Consider the following 14,599-nt stretch of genomic DNA (forward strand, 5'->3'; position numbering starts at 1 on the left):
AGCTTCTTGTGGACAGGATTCTTGTTTACCAACCCTATTGAATTTTACTCTCCAAGTGTTTAGTACAGTGCTCTGTGCACAGCAACCACTCAATAAATACCTCTGATTGATTGAAGTAAAGCACAACATCAACATTATACCATGATCCCTTCAACTGTAAACAGGTCCTGGGTGTAAAAAACCTTTGCAGGGACTTCACAATGCACTGCATCCCTGACTACTCATTTTTTGCATGGACATGGAGTAACCCTTTGGAACATAACTGGCAGAGGTAAGTAAGTATGAGTACACATCTATCAATCAGTCATTTATTGAGCGCTTACTGTGTGGCAAGCACTGTACTAAGTGCTTGGTAGAGTACAGCACAACAACATAACAGACACATTCCCTGCCCACGATGAGCTTACTGTCTATACTGTAATCAATTCCTTCCCATAGGTTCAGAGTTTCAGAACTAAAACTCATCCTCTTTTCTCGATGGGAGACTCCTTCATGATCTGTAGAATTCATGAAAGAGGAATTGGGGCTTGAAGGAGCCCAGAGAGAATAAGGAGTCAGAGATGGAACTAGGGGGAGAAGTAGTGAAGAATCAATCCGTGGTATTTATTGTTTGAGGAAAAACCATCTGGGGTGCCTCTATTAGATTATAAAATACTTGAAGGAAGGGACTTTGTCTCTTTCTCAGTTGTATTTTACCAAGTGCAACCAGCAAAGTGGAGAGAAGCATGGCTTAGTTGAATGAGCATGAGCCTAGGAGTCAGAGGATCTGGGTTCTAATCTTGGCCTGCCACTTGCCCTCTGTGTGGCCTTGAGTAAATCAGTTCCCTTATCTACAAACTGGGGATTCAAAACCTGTGGTCCCTCCAATTTAGATTGTGAGCCCCAGGTGGGACTGATTATCTTGTGTCCACCCCAGAGCCAAGTATAGCGCTTGGTATATAGTAAGTGCTTAACAAATACTAGAATTATTATTCGTAAATATAATTGATTGCGTAATGAAAGGAGCAGGATGGCCACCCAACACTTTGGAAAGCCTAATAAAGTGACTCCTTAAGAAACGTAACTGAATACCGAGCTTCCTAGGCACCATCTGGGAACGACTCACTGGCTACTTTTGACCTTTTGTGTTACACAATATTTCATATTCTGAAGTAACAGTTTTATGAGGAATCAAATGCTAATTAACTAGGGCTGTAATCAACTGCTTTGTCCAGCTTCCTCCTCAGCTGCTTTATGGCAATATGTTCCAAACAATGTCTGAGCCAAATCTAAAATGTAATATCTGGATCGAAAAGCAAAATCTTTTTTATCAGGTGTGATGCTAGAGACCATTAATCCAGTTGCTTTTATTCATTCATTCAATCGTATTTATTGAGCGCTTACTGTGTGCAGAGCACTGTACTAAGCACTTGGAAAGTACAATTCAGCAACAAATATCCAATCCCTACCTAACAACGGACTCAGTCTAGAAGAGGGGAAACAGGTAACAAAACAAAACAAGTAGACAGGCATCAATATAAATATAAATTATAGATATATACACATCATTAATAAAATAAATAGAATAATAAATATGCACATATATGCACAAGTGCTGTGGGGTGGAGAGGGGTAGAGCAGAGGGAGAGAGTAGGCGATGGGAAGGGGAGGAGGAGCAGAGGAAAAGGTGGGCTCAGTCTGGGAAGGCTTCCTGGAGGAGGTGAACTATCAGTAGGGCTTTGAAGGGGGGAAGTGTGCTAGTTTGGCAGATTTGAGGAGGAAGGGCATTCCAGGCCAGAGATAGGACGTGGGCCAGGGGTCAGCGGCGGGACAGATGAGAACGAGGCACACTGATGAGGTTAGAACAGAGGAGCGGAGTGTACGGGCTGGGCTGTAGAAGGAGAGAAGGGAGGTGAGGTAGGAAGGGGTAAGGGGATAGAGAGCTTTGAAGCCAATAGTGGCTTCACTATTGAAGTGGCTTCACTATTTGAAGCCAATGGAGAAGCAGCGTGGCGCAGTGGAAAGAGCACGGGCTTTGGAGTCAGGGCTCATGAGTTCGAATCCCAGCTCTGCCACTTGTCAGCTGTGTGACTGTGGGCAAGTCACTTAACTTCTCTGTGCCTCAGTTCCCTCATCTGTAAAATGGGGATTAAGACTGTGAGCCCCACGTGGGACAACCTGATTCCCCTGTGTTTACCCCAGCGCTTAGAACAGTGCTCTGCACATAGTAAGCGCTTAACAAATGCCAACATTATTAATAGTGAGAAGTTTCTTGAGGAGACAAGTACCATACAAAAGAAATCTTTTTCCAAGTACTATTTAGCCCTTCACCATTTTCTCTTGGCGATAGGGCAGGGCCGGACAGGGACTATTTCCAGATCTTTCATGGGAATGTGATGCCTTGGAAAGAATGGAAACCAGGAGAATGCATTTTATGGAAAGGCCTCTAATGGTCTCCCTAAAATAGAATGTTCGCAGGGCTTTGGGTGTCTGTATAATCTGTAAGAAGAGTGCTCTTCACAGCTCTCACACAACTCATTAAAAAGTCATGTTACTGTATCTACTTGCTTAATTGTCTCCACTTCAAAATCCACCCCCCCACACACAACCCCAATTTTTGAGGAAGAAATAAAGGATTATTTTTGCAAGCCATGATAGCAGCCCACCCCAAGGTAGGAAGAGGACTTGGGTCTGAACATCATGCAGGCTCATGCTGGGGTGGGAGTTCCTTGACTGAGATGTGCAAACTCCAGAATAAGAAAAGGAATAGGGAGGAGAGATTACTTCATTGTGTCACTATTGTATACAGCCCTTAGGAAAGTGCAGTTGATTTAAGAGGTGCAGTTTCAAGTATCCTCTTACCTTTATTTTCCTTCTCCTCCTCCTTTTTTTCTCCTGCTCCCCTTATCATCCTAGATTTAATTCTTATTTGACCCCAGTAATGGCCCCTCCCCTGTTTTGGGCTTGCAAAAACTATGCAAAACTCTTGGACAGTCTTACAAGCAAATATGGTATCTCTCTTTCTAGAGATGAAACTTTACCTAGTTTATCCTGGAGAATTCAGTCTTCTTCTAGGAACCTGTGTAGTCTCAGGTATGACTCAGAGGAACCTGGGTTCTAATCCTGAGGCCACCACTTGTCTGCTGAGTGACCTTGGGCAAGTCACTTCACTCTCTGTGCCTCAGTTATCTCATTTGGAAAATGAGGATTAAGACTGTGACTCCCATGGGGGACATGGACTGTGTCCAACCTGATTATCTTGTATCTACCCCAGGATTTAGTACAGTGCCTGGCACATAGTAAGCACCTAACAAATGTCATAAAAAAACAGAGATCCTTACAACTCTCTGTTGGTCCAGAGGAAGATATTGTTTGCTGGAATTATCCATTTATTTTCCATTTGCTCTGTTGGAACAACCTCTGCCATTGATAGCTTGTTGAGCAGGGAATTTGTTTATTGTTGAATTGTACTCTCCCAAGTGCTTAGTACAGTGCTCTGCCCATAGTAAGTGCTCAATAAATTTGATTGATTGAATGAATTTGACTAAGAGTGGATCCCAGTCATCATCAGCACCAATTCCAGGGAGGAGGGGACTTGATGCCCGCCTCCTTCTAATCTGCACTAGTGGTTTTTCCCTCACAATTTTTGGAACAGCTCAGGTAGCTTTATCTTACCTGTCTAGCCAGAAGTAGAATAGTCCTGTTGGTGATTGCAGTGCTATTGTAACTGGTTCCTGTCACTCCTCTGGACTAAAGGACCCGCAGGGGACTTGGCTAAGCTTCCTGGGCTCTGGGGCTGAGGTGGGGCTTTTCTTTTGCATTCCTGTTGAGCCCTAGTGTCCTGAAAGCCCACACCTCCTCAAAGTCGTGACCCCAAAAGCAGTTTGGCACGTGTCAGCCCTGCCATCTGCTCTCCTTCCTTGCCTTGGCCTACATTTCTGCATGCTCTCAGAGAAATTCATATTTTAAAGATGCATCTCCCCATACTACCTTGCAGAGAGCCTGACTCCTCCTTCCGAAGAGCCCTCATCTACAGTTATCCAGCAAGTTTAGGTATCTGATTTAGAGAGGCAGGAAGAGGACAAACGAGACAATATGAGGCTGATGCTGTGGTGAAGTGGAGGAACAAGAGGTATTCTCTTGTCAGCTAGAGTTTTGCATAGATCCCAGCAGCCATCCGTGAGCAGAGTGCTGGATTGACCATCATCTGACATATTTCAAGCTCTTGCCAGGATGGCGCACTGTTGAGCCTCTGAAAAATGAAAATACCTTCAAAGAGCTCTTTAGCAACAATACAGCGGCCCTGTTGGAACAAGAAACCCCAACCAAAATTGCCAATATAAACAGTGAAGGGGCTTTTTTTTAGTGGCACTTGTTAAGCACTTACTATGGGCCAAGCACTGAAGTAGATATAAGGTAATCAGGGTGGACAGTCCCAGTCCCTTCCCAGACTAAGCCCCCCATTTTCCTTTGCTCCTCCTCCCTTCCCCATCACCCTGACTCACTCCCTTTCCTCTGCCCCCCAGCACTTGTGCATATATGTACATATTTATAATTCTATATATTAATGATGTGTATATATCTATAATTCTATTTATTTATATTGATGCTACTAATGCCTGTTTACTTGTTTTGATGCCTGCCTCCCCCCTTCTATATACTGTGATCCCACTGTGGGCAGGGATTGTCTCTAATTGTTTCTTGAATTGTACTTTCCAAGCACTTAGTACAGTGCTCTGCACCCTGTAAGCGCTCAGTAAATACGATGAATGAACATGGGGCTCACATTTTAAGTAGGAAAGAGCAGGATTTGATCCCCATTTTACAAATGAGGAAATTGAGGCATAGAGAATTCCAGTGACTTGCCCAGGATCACACAGAAGACAAGGGGCGGAGCTGGGAATAGAACACGGGAACTCTGACTCCCAGGCCCGGATTCTTTCCCCTAGGCCATGCTGCTTCCCCACTGCTCCAGGATACTGGCTACCAGGCAGTGAATAAGACATTGACCACAGTTAGCCCAAGTCGCCGCCACTAGTTTGATGAAATGACTCAGAGGTGATATGATTACTTGCAGTAAAACAAGCATTTTAGTAACAACTCGACATGACCTTAACAAAACAAAAGTTAATAGAAACCTATAGCAAGTTAAGGTAAAGCAAGGTATGTGCAGGGCCATAGAAGCCTACTTACATAGTGCTGTGGTGGTGGGATGAGTATCAAAGTGATTAGGGGGACAGACCCAAGTGCTTAGATGATGCAGAAAGGAAGGAGAATAGGATGGTGAGACGAGAGGTTAGTCTGGGTAGGCTTCTTGGAGGAGATATGATTTTAGTAGGCATGTGAAGATGGGAAGAGTAGAAAAGTGTGTCGGATATGAAGTGGGAGGGCATTCCAGGCAGGAGGGAGGAAGTGAGCAAGTTGTCAAAGGCGAGCGGTGAGATTGAGGTACAGTGGTTGAGGTTGGCATAAATGGAGTGAAGTATGCGGGTTGGATCATAGTGGGAGAAGAATGAGGTGAGGTGGGTGGGGACAGTTGATTTAGAAAGTCAAAAAAGCCACAGTCCTTTCTGAAATTGGCCACTCACCAACTCTAGATGAGAGACAGGTGACCCAGGTGGGATCATACTTAGCTCTCCATTCAGTTCTTTAGATTCGATTGTTCCTAACAAAATTTAAGTCCAGTAATTGAGAGTAAGGTTTTTTTTTACAGCTACACATTGTGAAATCCAGATGTACTCTCAGTTCATTAAGATCCCTGAGTGATTTACTCTGAGCTCTTCCATCGCTGGGAATAAACATATGCAATAGAATTTCAGAAGATTGCTTTCCTCCCACCACAGATTTGACAGCTCCACTGCAGTCTGCAGAGGCAGCGGAGGCCATTGCTTTTCTAAAACGTCATCTGACTTACGAATGAAATCGAAATTATGGGATGCTTCATCCCAGGACATTACTCAGTGAATATCTTATGAGTGATTTACTCTGTTTCTAAAGATATAAATTATTTCCACTCCTTGGCATCTCTTTTGGGAGGAGGTAAACTAGAAGGCTTGAAGAAGTCAGAATCCGGAAGCTGCTGCTACATAGCAAACAGGATAGATAAAAGGGAAGCAGTCTGTTCCTCAGAACTGGTAAGTGTCTTTGGCTATGTGTAAACTTTTTAGAATTGTGCTCGAGAGTATTTTTAGTACTGCATTATTAATTAACCTCATTGCTTTTCCAGGCTGAGCTGCCAGAGGGAAAGGGTGCTTCAGAAATCAGCATAATACAGACTGCATAATACCTTTCCGCTGCTGCTGCTACTGCAGATGGTACTGCAACGAACATAAAGATTGTAATTGGGGTGTTTTGTGGACCAATTATCAGAGAATGGTTCTTCACTCTAGAAGCTCGGAGTAGTATAGTTTGATGGCCGAAGAAGTGCCAAGTGTGTTTGGTTTAGCACTGCCAATATTTTTCACGTCCCTTGAACCGAAACGGTGGTAGCTTGTCTAATGGAAGCATTAATAGATTGTGTTTGTTAAATGTCTGTTTTGAAAATGTTCAGGAAAACTCAAGCTGGGGAAACTGTGAAATGAAATCATGTTTTTTCGAAATAATTAACTCTCCTGGAAAAATCCCAATAAAAATGAGCTTGCTTTACAAATTACAGTATTTAGTTTGCATTTATTTGCAGCTGCTAGTAAGGTGAGAAGAAGACTGAAAACGTGCAAATCCTATTACCCTGGAAGGACTCAGGAGGAAGGAGTGCTAGAGGACTTTTCAAAACTTCCTATTCATAAATTATTGTGGTCATTGTTGTTGTTAAGTTATTAAATTATTACTATTAAGCACCTACCATGTCCCAAGCATTGTACCTAGTACAGGGGTAGACACAAAATAACTAAGTCAGGCACAGCCCTGTCCCACAAGAGGCTCAGAATTTACTTGAGAGGGAGATCAGACACGATTTTACAGATGAGGAACCTGAGACAGAGAGATATTAAATGACTTGCTCAGGCAAGTGGCAGAGCTAGGATTGCTCTTAAATGCATTGTTCAGGTAACATGTTGACTACACAGTGTGTGGAGCTACATAATGGTAACTGTTACTAATAACCAGGTGGACCTTGCTCCCTGCCAAATAGTATGAGCTACCTCTTTCTGGGTTAGCTATGTGTTTCCTAGGAGAGGAGAGAAATAGTCGGATGCCCTCCCTGGCGAGTGTCCATCCAACCACATTCATCCATCAATCCATCCATTGTATTTATTGAGCACTTACTCTATGTTGAGCACTGTGCTAAGTAATCTCTTGGAAGAATACAATATAACAGAATTGCTAGACACATTCCCTGCCCACAGCGAGCTTACAGTCTAGAGGGGGATATGGATATTGATATATCTTACTGGTACAAGCTCTCATTATATCCCGGCTGGATTATTGTGTCAGCCTTCTCTCTGATCTCCCTTCCTCCTGTCTCTCCCAGCTCCAATCTATTCTTCATTCCGCTGCCCGGATCATCTTCCTGCAGAAACGCTCTGGGCATGTCACTCCCCTCCTTAAAATCCTCCAGTGGTTGCCTATCTACCTCCGAACAAAACAAAAACTTCTCACTCTGGGCTTCAAGGCTCTCCATCACCTTGCCCCCTCCTACCTCTCCTCCTTTCTGTCTTTCTACTGCCACCCTGCACACTCTGCTCCTCTGCCACTCACCTGACCATCCCCCCTTCATGCCTATCCCACCGTCAATCCCTGGCCAACATCCTCCCACTGTCGTGGAATGCCCTCCCTCCTCACCTCTGCCAAACTAACTCTCTCCCCCTCTTCTAAGCCCTACTGAGACACCTCCTCCAAGAGGCCTTCCCAGACTGAGCTTCCCCTTTTCCCTCTGCTCCCTCTGCACCCTCTCTGCCCCCACTTCACCTCCCCTCAGCTAAGCCCCCTTTCCCTCTGCTCCTCCCTCTCTCCCCTCCCCTCCACTCAACACTGTGCTCATTTGTATATATTTTTATTACCCTATTTATTTTGTTAATGAGGTGTACATCCCCTTGATTCTATTTATCGTGATTAAGTTGTCTTGTTTTTGTCTATCTATCTCCCCCGGTTAGACTGTAAGCCCGTCAGTGGCCAGGGATTGTCTCTATCTGTTGCTGAATTGTACATTCCAAGCGCTTAGTACAGTGCTCTTCACATAGTAAGCGCTCAATAAATACTGTTGAATGAATGAATATAAAGAAATTATAGTTATGTACATATGTATACTGCAAACTTCAAAGTAAGCATGCCCAGTGCAAAGGCAGAATCCATACTGCCCTCACAGGGTCTTCCCCTGGGACTTTATAGAAAGAAAAGACAAAGAACATGTCTACCAGTTCTGTTATATTGTACTTCCCCGAGTGCTTAGTACAGTGCTATGCATACCATAACTGCTCAATAAATGCAATTGGTGGATTGATGTAACTGTAAAAGATACTTGCCAAGCACTCCTCATTGTCAAAGCCCTTCTGAAGTCACATCTCCTGCAGGAAGCCTTCCCAGCGTCATCTTTAATGGGTTTCTTTTTGTCTGCTTGTTTTTTTGGTATTTGTTTAGCACATATGATGTGCCTGGCATGGTTCTGAGCACTCTCTAATTTATATCTCCCAAAAGCCAATAATAATAATAATGATGATGGTCTTTGTTAAGCACTTACTATGTGCAAAGCACTGTTCTAACAGCTGGGGGGGATACAAGGTAATCAGGTTGTCCCACGTGGGGCTCACAGTCGTAATCCCCATTTTCCAGATGAGGTAACTGAGGCACAGAGAAGTGCAGTGACTTGCTCAAAGTCACACAGCTGACAAGTGGCAGAGCCAGGATTAGAACCCATGACCTCTGACTCTGAAGCCCAGGCTCTTTCCATTGACCCACGCTGCTTCTCTATTCCAGCCCTTCTACTCCTCCTAAGCTCTTAATAAGCAGTGTGGTCTATTGGATGGAGCACAGGCCTAGTAGTCAAAGGACCTGGGTTCTCATCCTGATTATATTGTAGTCTTCCAAACGCTTAGTACAGTACTCTGCAAAAGTAAGGACTCAATAAATACTATTAAATGAATGACTGAATGGAAGGTGAAATGCACTATGGGAATCAGAAGATTGTAAGCCTCTGTGTAGACTAAAATCTAATTGACCCTCTCTTGTACTCTTCCCCAATGGTTTGTACATTCATTCATTCAGTTGATCGTATTTAGCGCATACTGTGTGCAGAGCACTGTACTAAGCACTTGGGAAAGTTCAATAGAACAATAAACAGTGAAATTCCCTGCCCAAGACGAGCTTACAGTTTGGAGTACTGTGCTTTGTGCACAGTAGACACTTAGTATTGATGGAATTTTTGCAGGAGAGTTGGATTCTAGTGTCAGTTCTGCCATAGGCGCACTTGGCAGAGGACTGCCTCCAGTCCGCTTTCATGCCCATTGCAGAATGACCGGCAGAGGTGGAAGAGTGTGCATGGTGCTGCGCCAGCCATTAGCACTGTAATCAACTCCTCTGTGCAGATTCTTGGTCCTAAGACTTCAGGACTGAGCCTTATCCATTGTCTGTGATAGGAGCCCCCATCATCAGTGTTTATAAGAGTAAAGAAAAATAGATGCATAACCAATAGATTCAAACTAATTCAGAAATTCATCATTTCACCATAGATTCACCTAGAGCTTCACTAAAATGCATACCAATAAATTAATCAATCATATTTTTTGAGCGCTTACTTGAGTGGTTGGGGGAATACAGTTAAACAGAGTTGCTAGACACGTTCCCTGCCCACCTTGAGTTTATGAGAGCTATCTGTCAGTTTGGCCCAGAGAAAACCAAGACAAAACAAGTGGGGGAGCTGGGATTAGAACCCATGTCTTTATCCACTAGGCCACACAGCTTCTCTATTAGTAGACTTTAATAATAATAATAATAATGTTGGTATTTGTTATGCGCTTACTATGTGCAGAGCACTGTTCTAAGCGCTGGGGTAGATAAGGGTAATCAGGTTGTCCCACGTGGGGCTCACAGTCTTCATGCCCATTTTACAGATGAGGGAACTGAGGCACAGAGAAGTAAAATGACTTGCCCACAGTCACACAGCTGACAGGTGGCAGAGCGGGCATTCGAACCCATGACCTCTGGCTCCCAAGCCCGGGCTCTTTCCACTGAGCCACATTGCTTCTTTATCTGCTCTGTGACCTGGGGGAAAGTCACTTAGCTTCTCTCTGCCTCAGTGATCTCATCTGTTAAATGGGGATTAAGGCTATGAGCCCCATGTTGGATAGGGACTGTGTGCAACCCAATTTGCTTGTAACCACCCCAGCACTTAGAACAGTGCCTGGAACATAGTAAGTGCTTAACAAATACCACAATTAATTATTATTATCATTGTTATTAAAGCTGATGGAGTTTCTTTTGATGTGGAGGTGGATGGGCAACCACTGGAAGTTCTTGAGAAGTGGGGAAACATGGACTGAACGTTTTTGTAGAAAAGTGATTTGGGACGCGGAGTGAAGTATGGTCTGGAGTGGGGAGAGATAGGAGCCAGGAAGGTTGGCAAGGAGGCTGATACAATAGTCAAAGCAGAATAGGATAAATGCTTGGATTAACGTGGTAAAATAAGCAATGTGGTATTTCATCTTGATAGGTTTATACTACCACTGCTCCTACTTGCCAATTCATTCTTCTTCCTCCTACTCCCATTATCAGTAAACATTATTTTTCTCTGTCTCCGTCAGATTGAATGTTTTCCTTGGAGACAGGAAAAAAACTGAGACCAAACGGACTTCCAATCTTGGAAGAACATTTCCTAATTTGCATTCTAGCTGAAACACATTTTTAAAACACATGCTATGGCAGAACTGAGTGCATAAGGGGTAAGGGGTAAGAAACCCTGGTTTAGATTAAGACAAGTGGAAGATCTTGTCTTATGCTCTCGAGTGGTCTGTGACCCATAACCCATAACGACTCCACGGACCCATCTCTCCCAGAACGCCCCCCTCTCCATCTGCAATCGTTCTGGTAGTGTATTCATAGAGTTTTCGTGGTCAAAATTATGGAAGTGGTTTACTGTTGCCTTCCTCCAAACAGTAAACTAGAGTCTCCACCCTCGACTCTCTCCCATGCCACTGCTGCCCAGCACAAGTGAGTTTTGACTTGTAGCCAATTACCTTCCACTCGTTAGCCACTGGCCAACCTAGGAATGGAATGGGTATGCCTCTGCTTGACTCTCCCTCCCATAGGCGAGACCGGTAGAGAACTGGAAACTCTCCAGGTGCAATCCTGAGAGGGGAAGTGCAAGATCAGTGATAGTCATTCTTAATTTCAGATTTAAGTGTTCATTACACAATTACAAGAAGCAGTGTGGTTTAGTGGAAGGAACATGGGCTTGGGAGTCAGAGGTCGTGGCTTCTAATCCTGGCTCTACCACTTATCAGCTGTGTGACCTTGGGCAAATGCCTCAGTTACCTCATCTGTAAAATGGGGGTGAAGACTGTGAGCCCCACGTGGGACAACCTGATTACCTTGGATCTATCCCAGCACTTAGAACAGTGCTTGGCACATAGTAAGCATTTAACAAATGCCATTGTGAGCCCATTGTTGAGTAGGAGTTGTCTCTGTTGCTGAATTGTACTTTCCAAGCACTTAATACAGTGTTCTGCACACAGTAAGCACTCAATAAATATGATTAAATGAATATTACAATTACTGTTGCTGTTGAGATCTTTATTCTAAGTGAATTCTAGTTGTCTGTTTATAACTCAAATAGTTCCCTGTGCAGTGAGCCCATTAATTCTCTGGCACTTTATCATTGAGCATTTTTCAATCAATCAATCACTCAAATGGTATTTATTGAGTACTTATGGTGGGCAGAGCATTGTATTAAATGTTTGGGAGAGTACAATATAACAGAGTTGGTAGATATATTTCCTGCCCACAAGGAATTTAAAGTCTCTAGACTGGAGGCATTCCTTCCTAACCTCAGCTTCTGATCTGTGGTGTAGAGTCAACTGAAGTCCAAATGATTCCTGGTCCTTCCAAGAGGAATAAATCTAAGTTGTGTAGGGGTGACAGCAATTTACTGGGTAGCTTGGGGAACACTCATGGAACATCAAGAGTGTCAGCAATGGCTGAAATAGCCGGTCCCCCAAAAAGTAACTGGAGAGTCACATTACCTATTACAACAGATATGTGGTTATATTAACTCCCTGAACAAACAAACCTAAATTAAAACAGACATGTCATCAGTCAATTAAACTGACATTATGCCTGCTCTCAAGGAACTTACAATCTAGCAGCATTTTTTCACTTTCTCCCATAATTTTTCTGTTACTGTATTTGAAAAAAAATAAATGGCACTTACAAATTCCCACTGAGTGCAAAGCACTGTTCCAAGCACTTGGTAGAGTCCAACAGAAGACCCATAGTTTCTGTCTTCAAGGAAACCATTTAATCTATTGAGAGAGGCAGAGAAAAATATTTACTGTTAGGTGGGAGTTGGAGGACAAACAATGATATAGCAAGTAGTAGTGTTAGTACAAGCCTATCAAGATGAAATAGAGTAGATCATTTAATGTACAGATCAACGTACATAAATATGTAAATGCTAAAGGTTGGGTTGGGTTGACACAGCCAGGGTATTGTGAATAAATCAGGAAGGCATCCTGGAGGAGGTAGGATTTTTACTTTTCCTCCAAACTAAAAGTGATAACTTTTGTAGATGATTCACAGATTCACCTTGGGCCCCCACTCCTCCTTTTTCTGTGTCTCTCTCTGCCACAGGTGTTGCCACCTCTGCAAACTCCCCGGGAGAGTGATGGGTATCCGACTGCTTCGCCTCTCTTCTGTGGTCATCCTCGTGTTACTGCTAGTGGCTGGAGCTTTGACTGCATTGCTCCCTAACATCAAGGAAGATAAGATGCCCACTTCCCGCAGGGAAGCCAAGGCCCAGAGCCAGGCTGCTTTAGATTCATTTACTCTCATCATGCAGACGTATAACAGAACGGATCTACTGCTGAGGCTCTTGAACCATTATCAAGCCATCCCTCATCTGCAGAAAGTGATTGTCGTGTGGAACAACGTTGGGGAGAAAGTTCCAGAGGATCTGTGGAACTCTCTAGGCCCTCACCCTGTCCCTGTGGTCTTCAAAATGCAGACGGCCAACAAAATGAGAAACAGGCTTCAGATTTTCCCTGAATTGGAAACCAAAGGTAGGAGACACTGAACTTTCAATGGGGGGCTGCTTACTCAGCTATGCTGAGTTGCCTATCCTCTTTATCTCGCCTATTTGTAACGGAAAAATTACTGTTCCCTTGGAAAGTCACTTAACATCTCTGTGCCTCAGTTACCTCATCTGTAAAATGGGGATTAAGACTCTGAGCCCTGTGTGGGGCAGGGACTTGTATTTTATCCTGTACTTAGTACAGTGGGTGGCACAGAGTAAGCGCTTAACAAATACCAGAGTTATTATTAACTTCTTATTAAGTTATTATTAATTTATTAACTTATTATTAAAATTTAATTGGATCAGAATGCTTTGAAAAAGCTAAAAGGTTTCCTTCCTTCCTGTCAATCAGTAGTATTTATTGAGCAGCTATTGTGTGCAGAGAGCATTAGAGTAGACACTTGGAAGAACATATCAATCAATCGTACTTATTGAGCACTTACTATTTACTAAGTGCTTGAGCGAGTACACTATAACAGAGTTGGTAGATACGTTCCCTGCCCACAAGAAGCACTGATTCATCCCACCTCCACTGCCCCCTCCAACTGGTTCCAGACATTTAACCCCCTTCTCAAATCTCCTGTCCCCTGACACCCTCCATCTCGTTCCCCTAATGACCTGGCCACATACTTCATCTGCAAAATTGAAACCATCAGTCATGATATCTCTAAAATATGCCTTGTTCCTCGCCAATCCTCTTCCTCCTCCACCCTTTTTGACTCTCCCTGTATTCCCTCCAGTAGCTCAAGATAAAATCTCTCGCCACCTCTCTAAATCTACCGCCTCCAACTGTACTTCAGACCCCATCTCTTCATACCTTTTAAAAACACTCACCTCCTCCCTTCTCTTCTTAACTTCCATCTTTACCTGTTCACTTTCCAACAGATTTTTCTCCTCTTTCAAATATACTTATATATTCCCTATCCTAAAAAAATTCATTCATTCAATAGTATTTATTGAGCGCTTACTATGTGCAGAGCACTGTACTAAGCACTTGGAATGTACAAATCAGTAACAGATAGAGACAGTCCCTACCCTTTGATGGGCTTACAATCTAATCCCTCCCTTGACCCCACATCTCCTTCCACTTATATCACCCCATCTCCCTCCTAGAGTTTCTCTCCAAACTTCTTGAGAGCTGTTTACACCTGCTCTCTCCACTTCCTGTCCACCAGTTCTCTCCTAGATCCCCTCCAATCTGTCAATCCACAGAAGGAGCCCTCTTTAAGATAACCAATGACCTTCTTGTCCCCAAATCTGTTGGCTTCTACTCTATCCTAATCCTCTCAGACATCTCAGCTGCCTTCAACATTGTAAATCAACCCATTCTTCTTGAAGCAACCTTGGATTCACTGACACTGTCCTCTTTTGCTTCACCTCATACCTCTTTGAATGCTCCTT

At 43.5% G+C, this 14,599-nt stretch overlaps 1 protein-coding gene across 7 annotated transcripts in view; it reads left to right on the forward strand.

The window, feature by feature from the left end:
- Positions 1-14,599, forward strand: part of EXTL2 (exostosin like glycosyltransferase 2) — a 40,434-nt gene that overhangs the window by 14,826 nt on the left and 11,009 nt on the right. The window contains exons 3-6 of one of the 7 annotated variants that reach the window (XM_029062323.2): positions 165-271; positions 6,016-6,113; positions 6,206-6,293; positions 12,757-13,184. In XM_029062323.2, coding sequence (XP_028918156.1) covers positions 12,791-13,184 — 394 coding nt within the window. In that variant the 5' untranslated portion in view covers positions 165-271; positions 6,016-6,113; positions 6,206-6,293; positions 12,757-12,790. Of the gene's footprint in view, positions 1-164; positions 272-5,692; positions 6,114-6,205; positions 6,294-12,756; positions 13,185-14,599 lie in introns of all 7 variants that reach the window. The other 6 variants (XM_039911851.1, XM_029062319.2, XM_029062320.2 and 3 more) reach the window with 6 other exon arrangements.

Source organism: Ornithorhynchus anatinus, chromosome 4 (assembly GCF_004115215.2).
Source record: "Ornithorhynchus anatinus isolate Pmale09 chromosome 4, mOrnAna1.pri.v4, whole genome shotgun sequence".
NCBI classification, from domain to species: Eukaryota; Metazoa; Chordata; class Mammalia; order Monotremata; family Ornithorhynchidae; genus Ornithorhynchus; species Ornithorhynchus anatinus.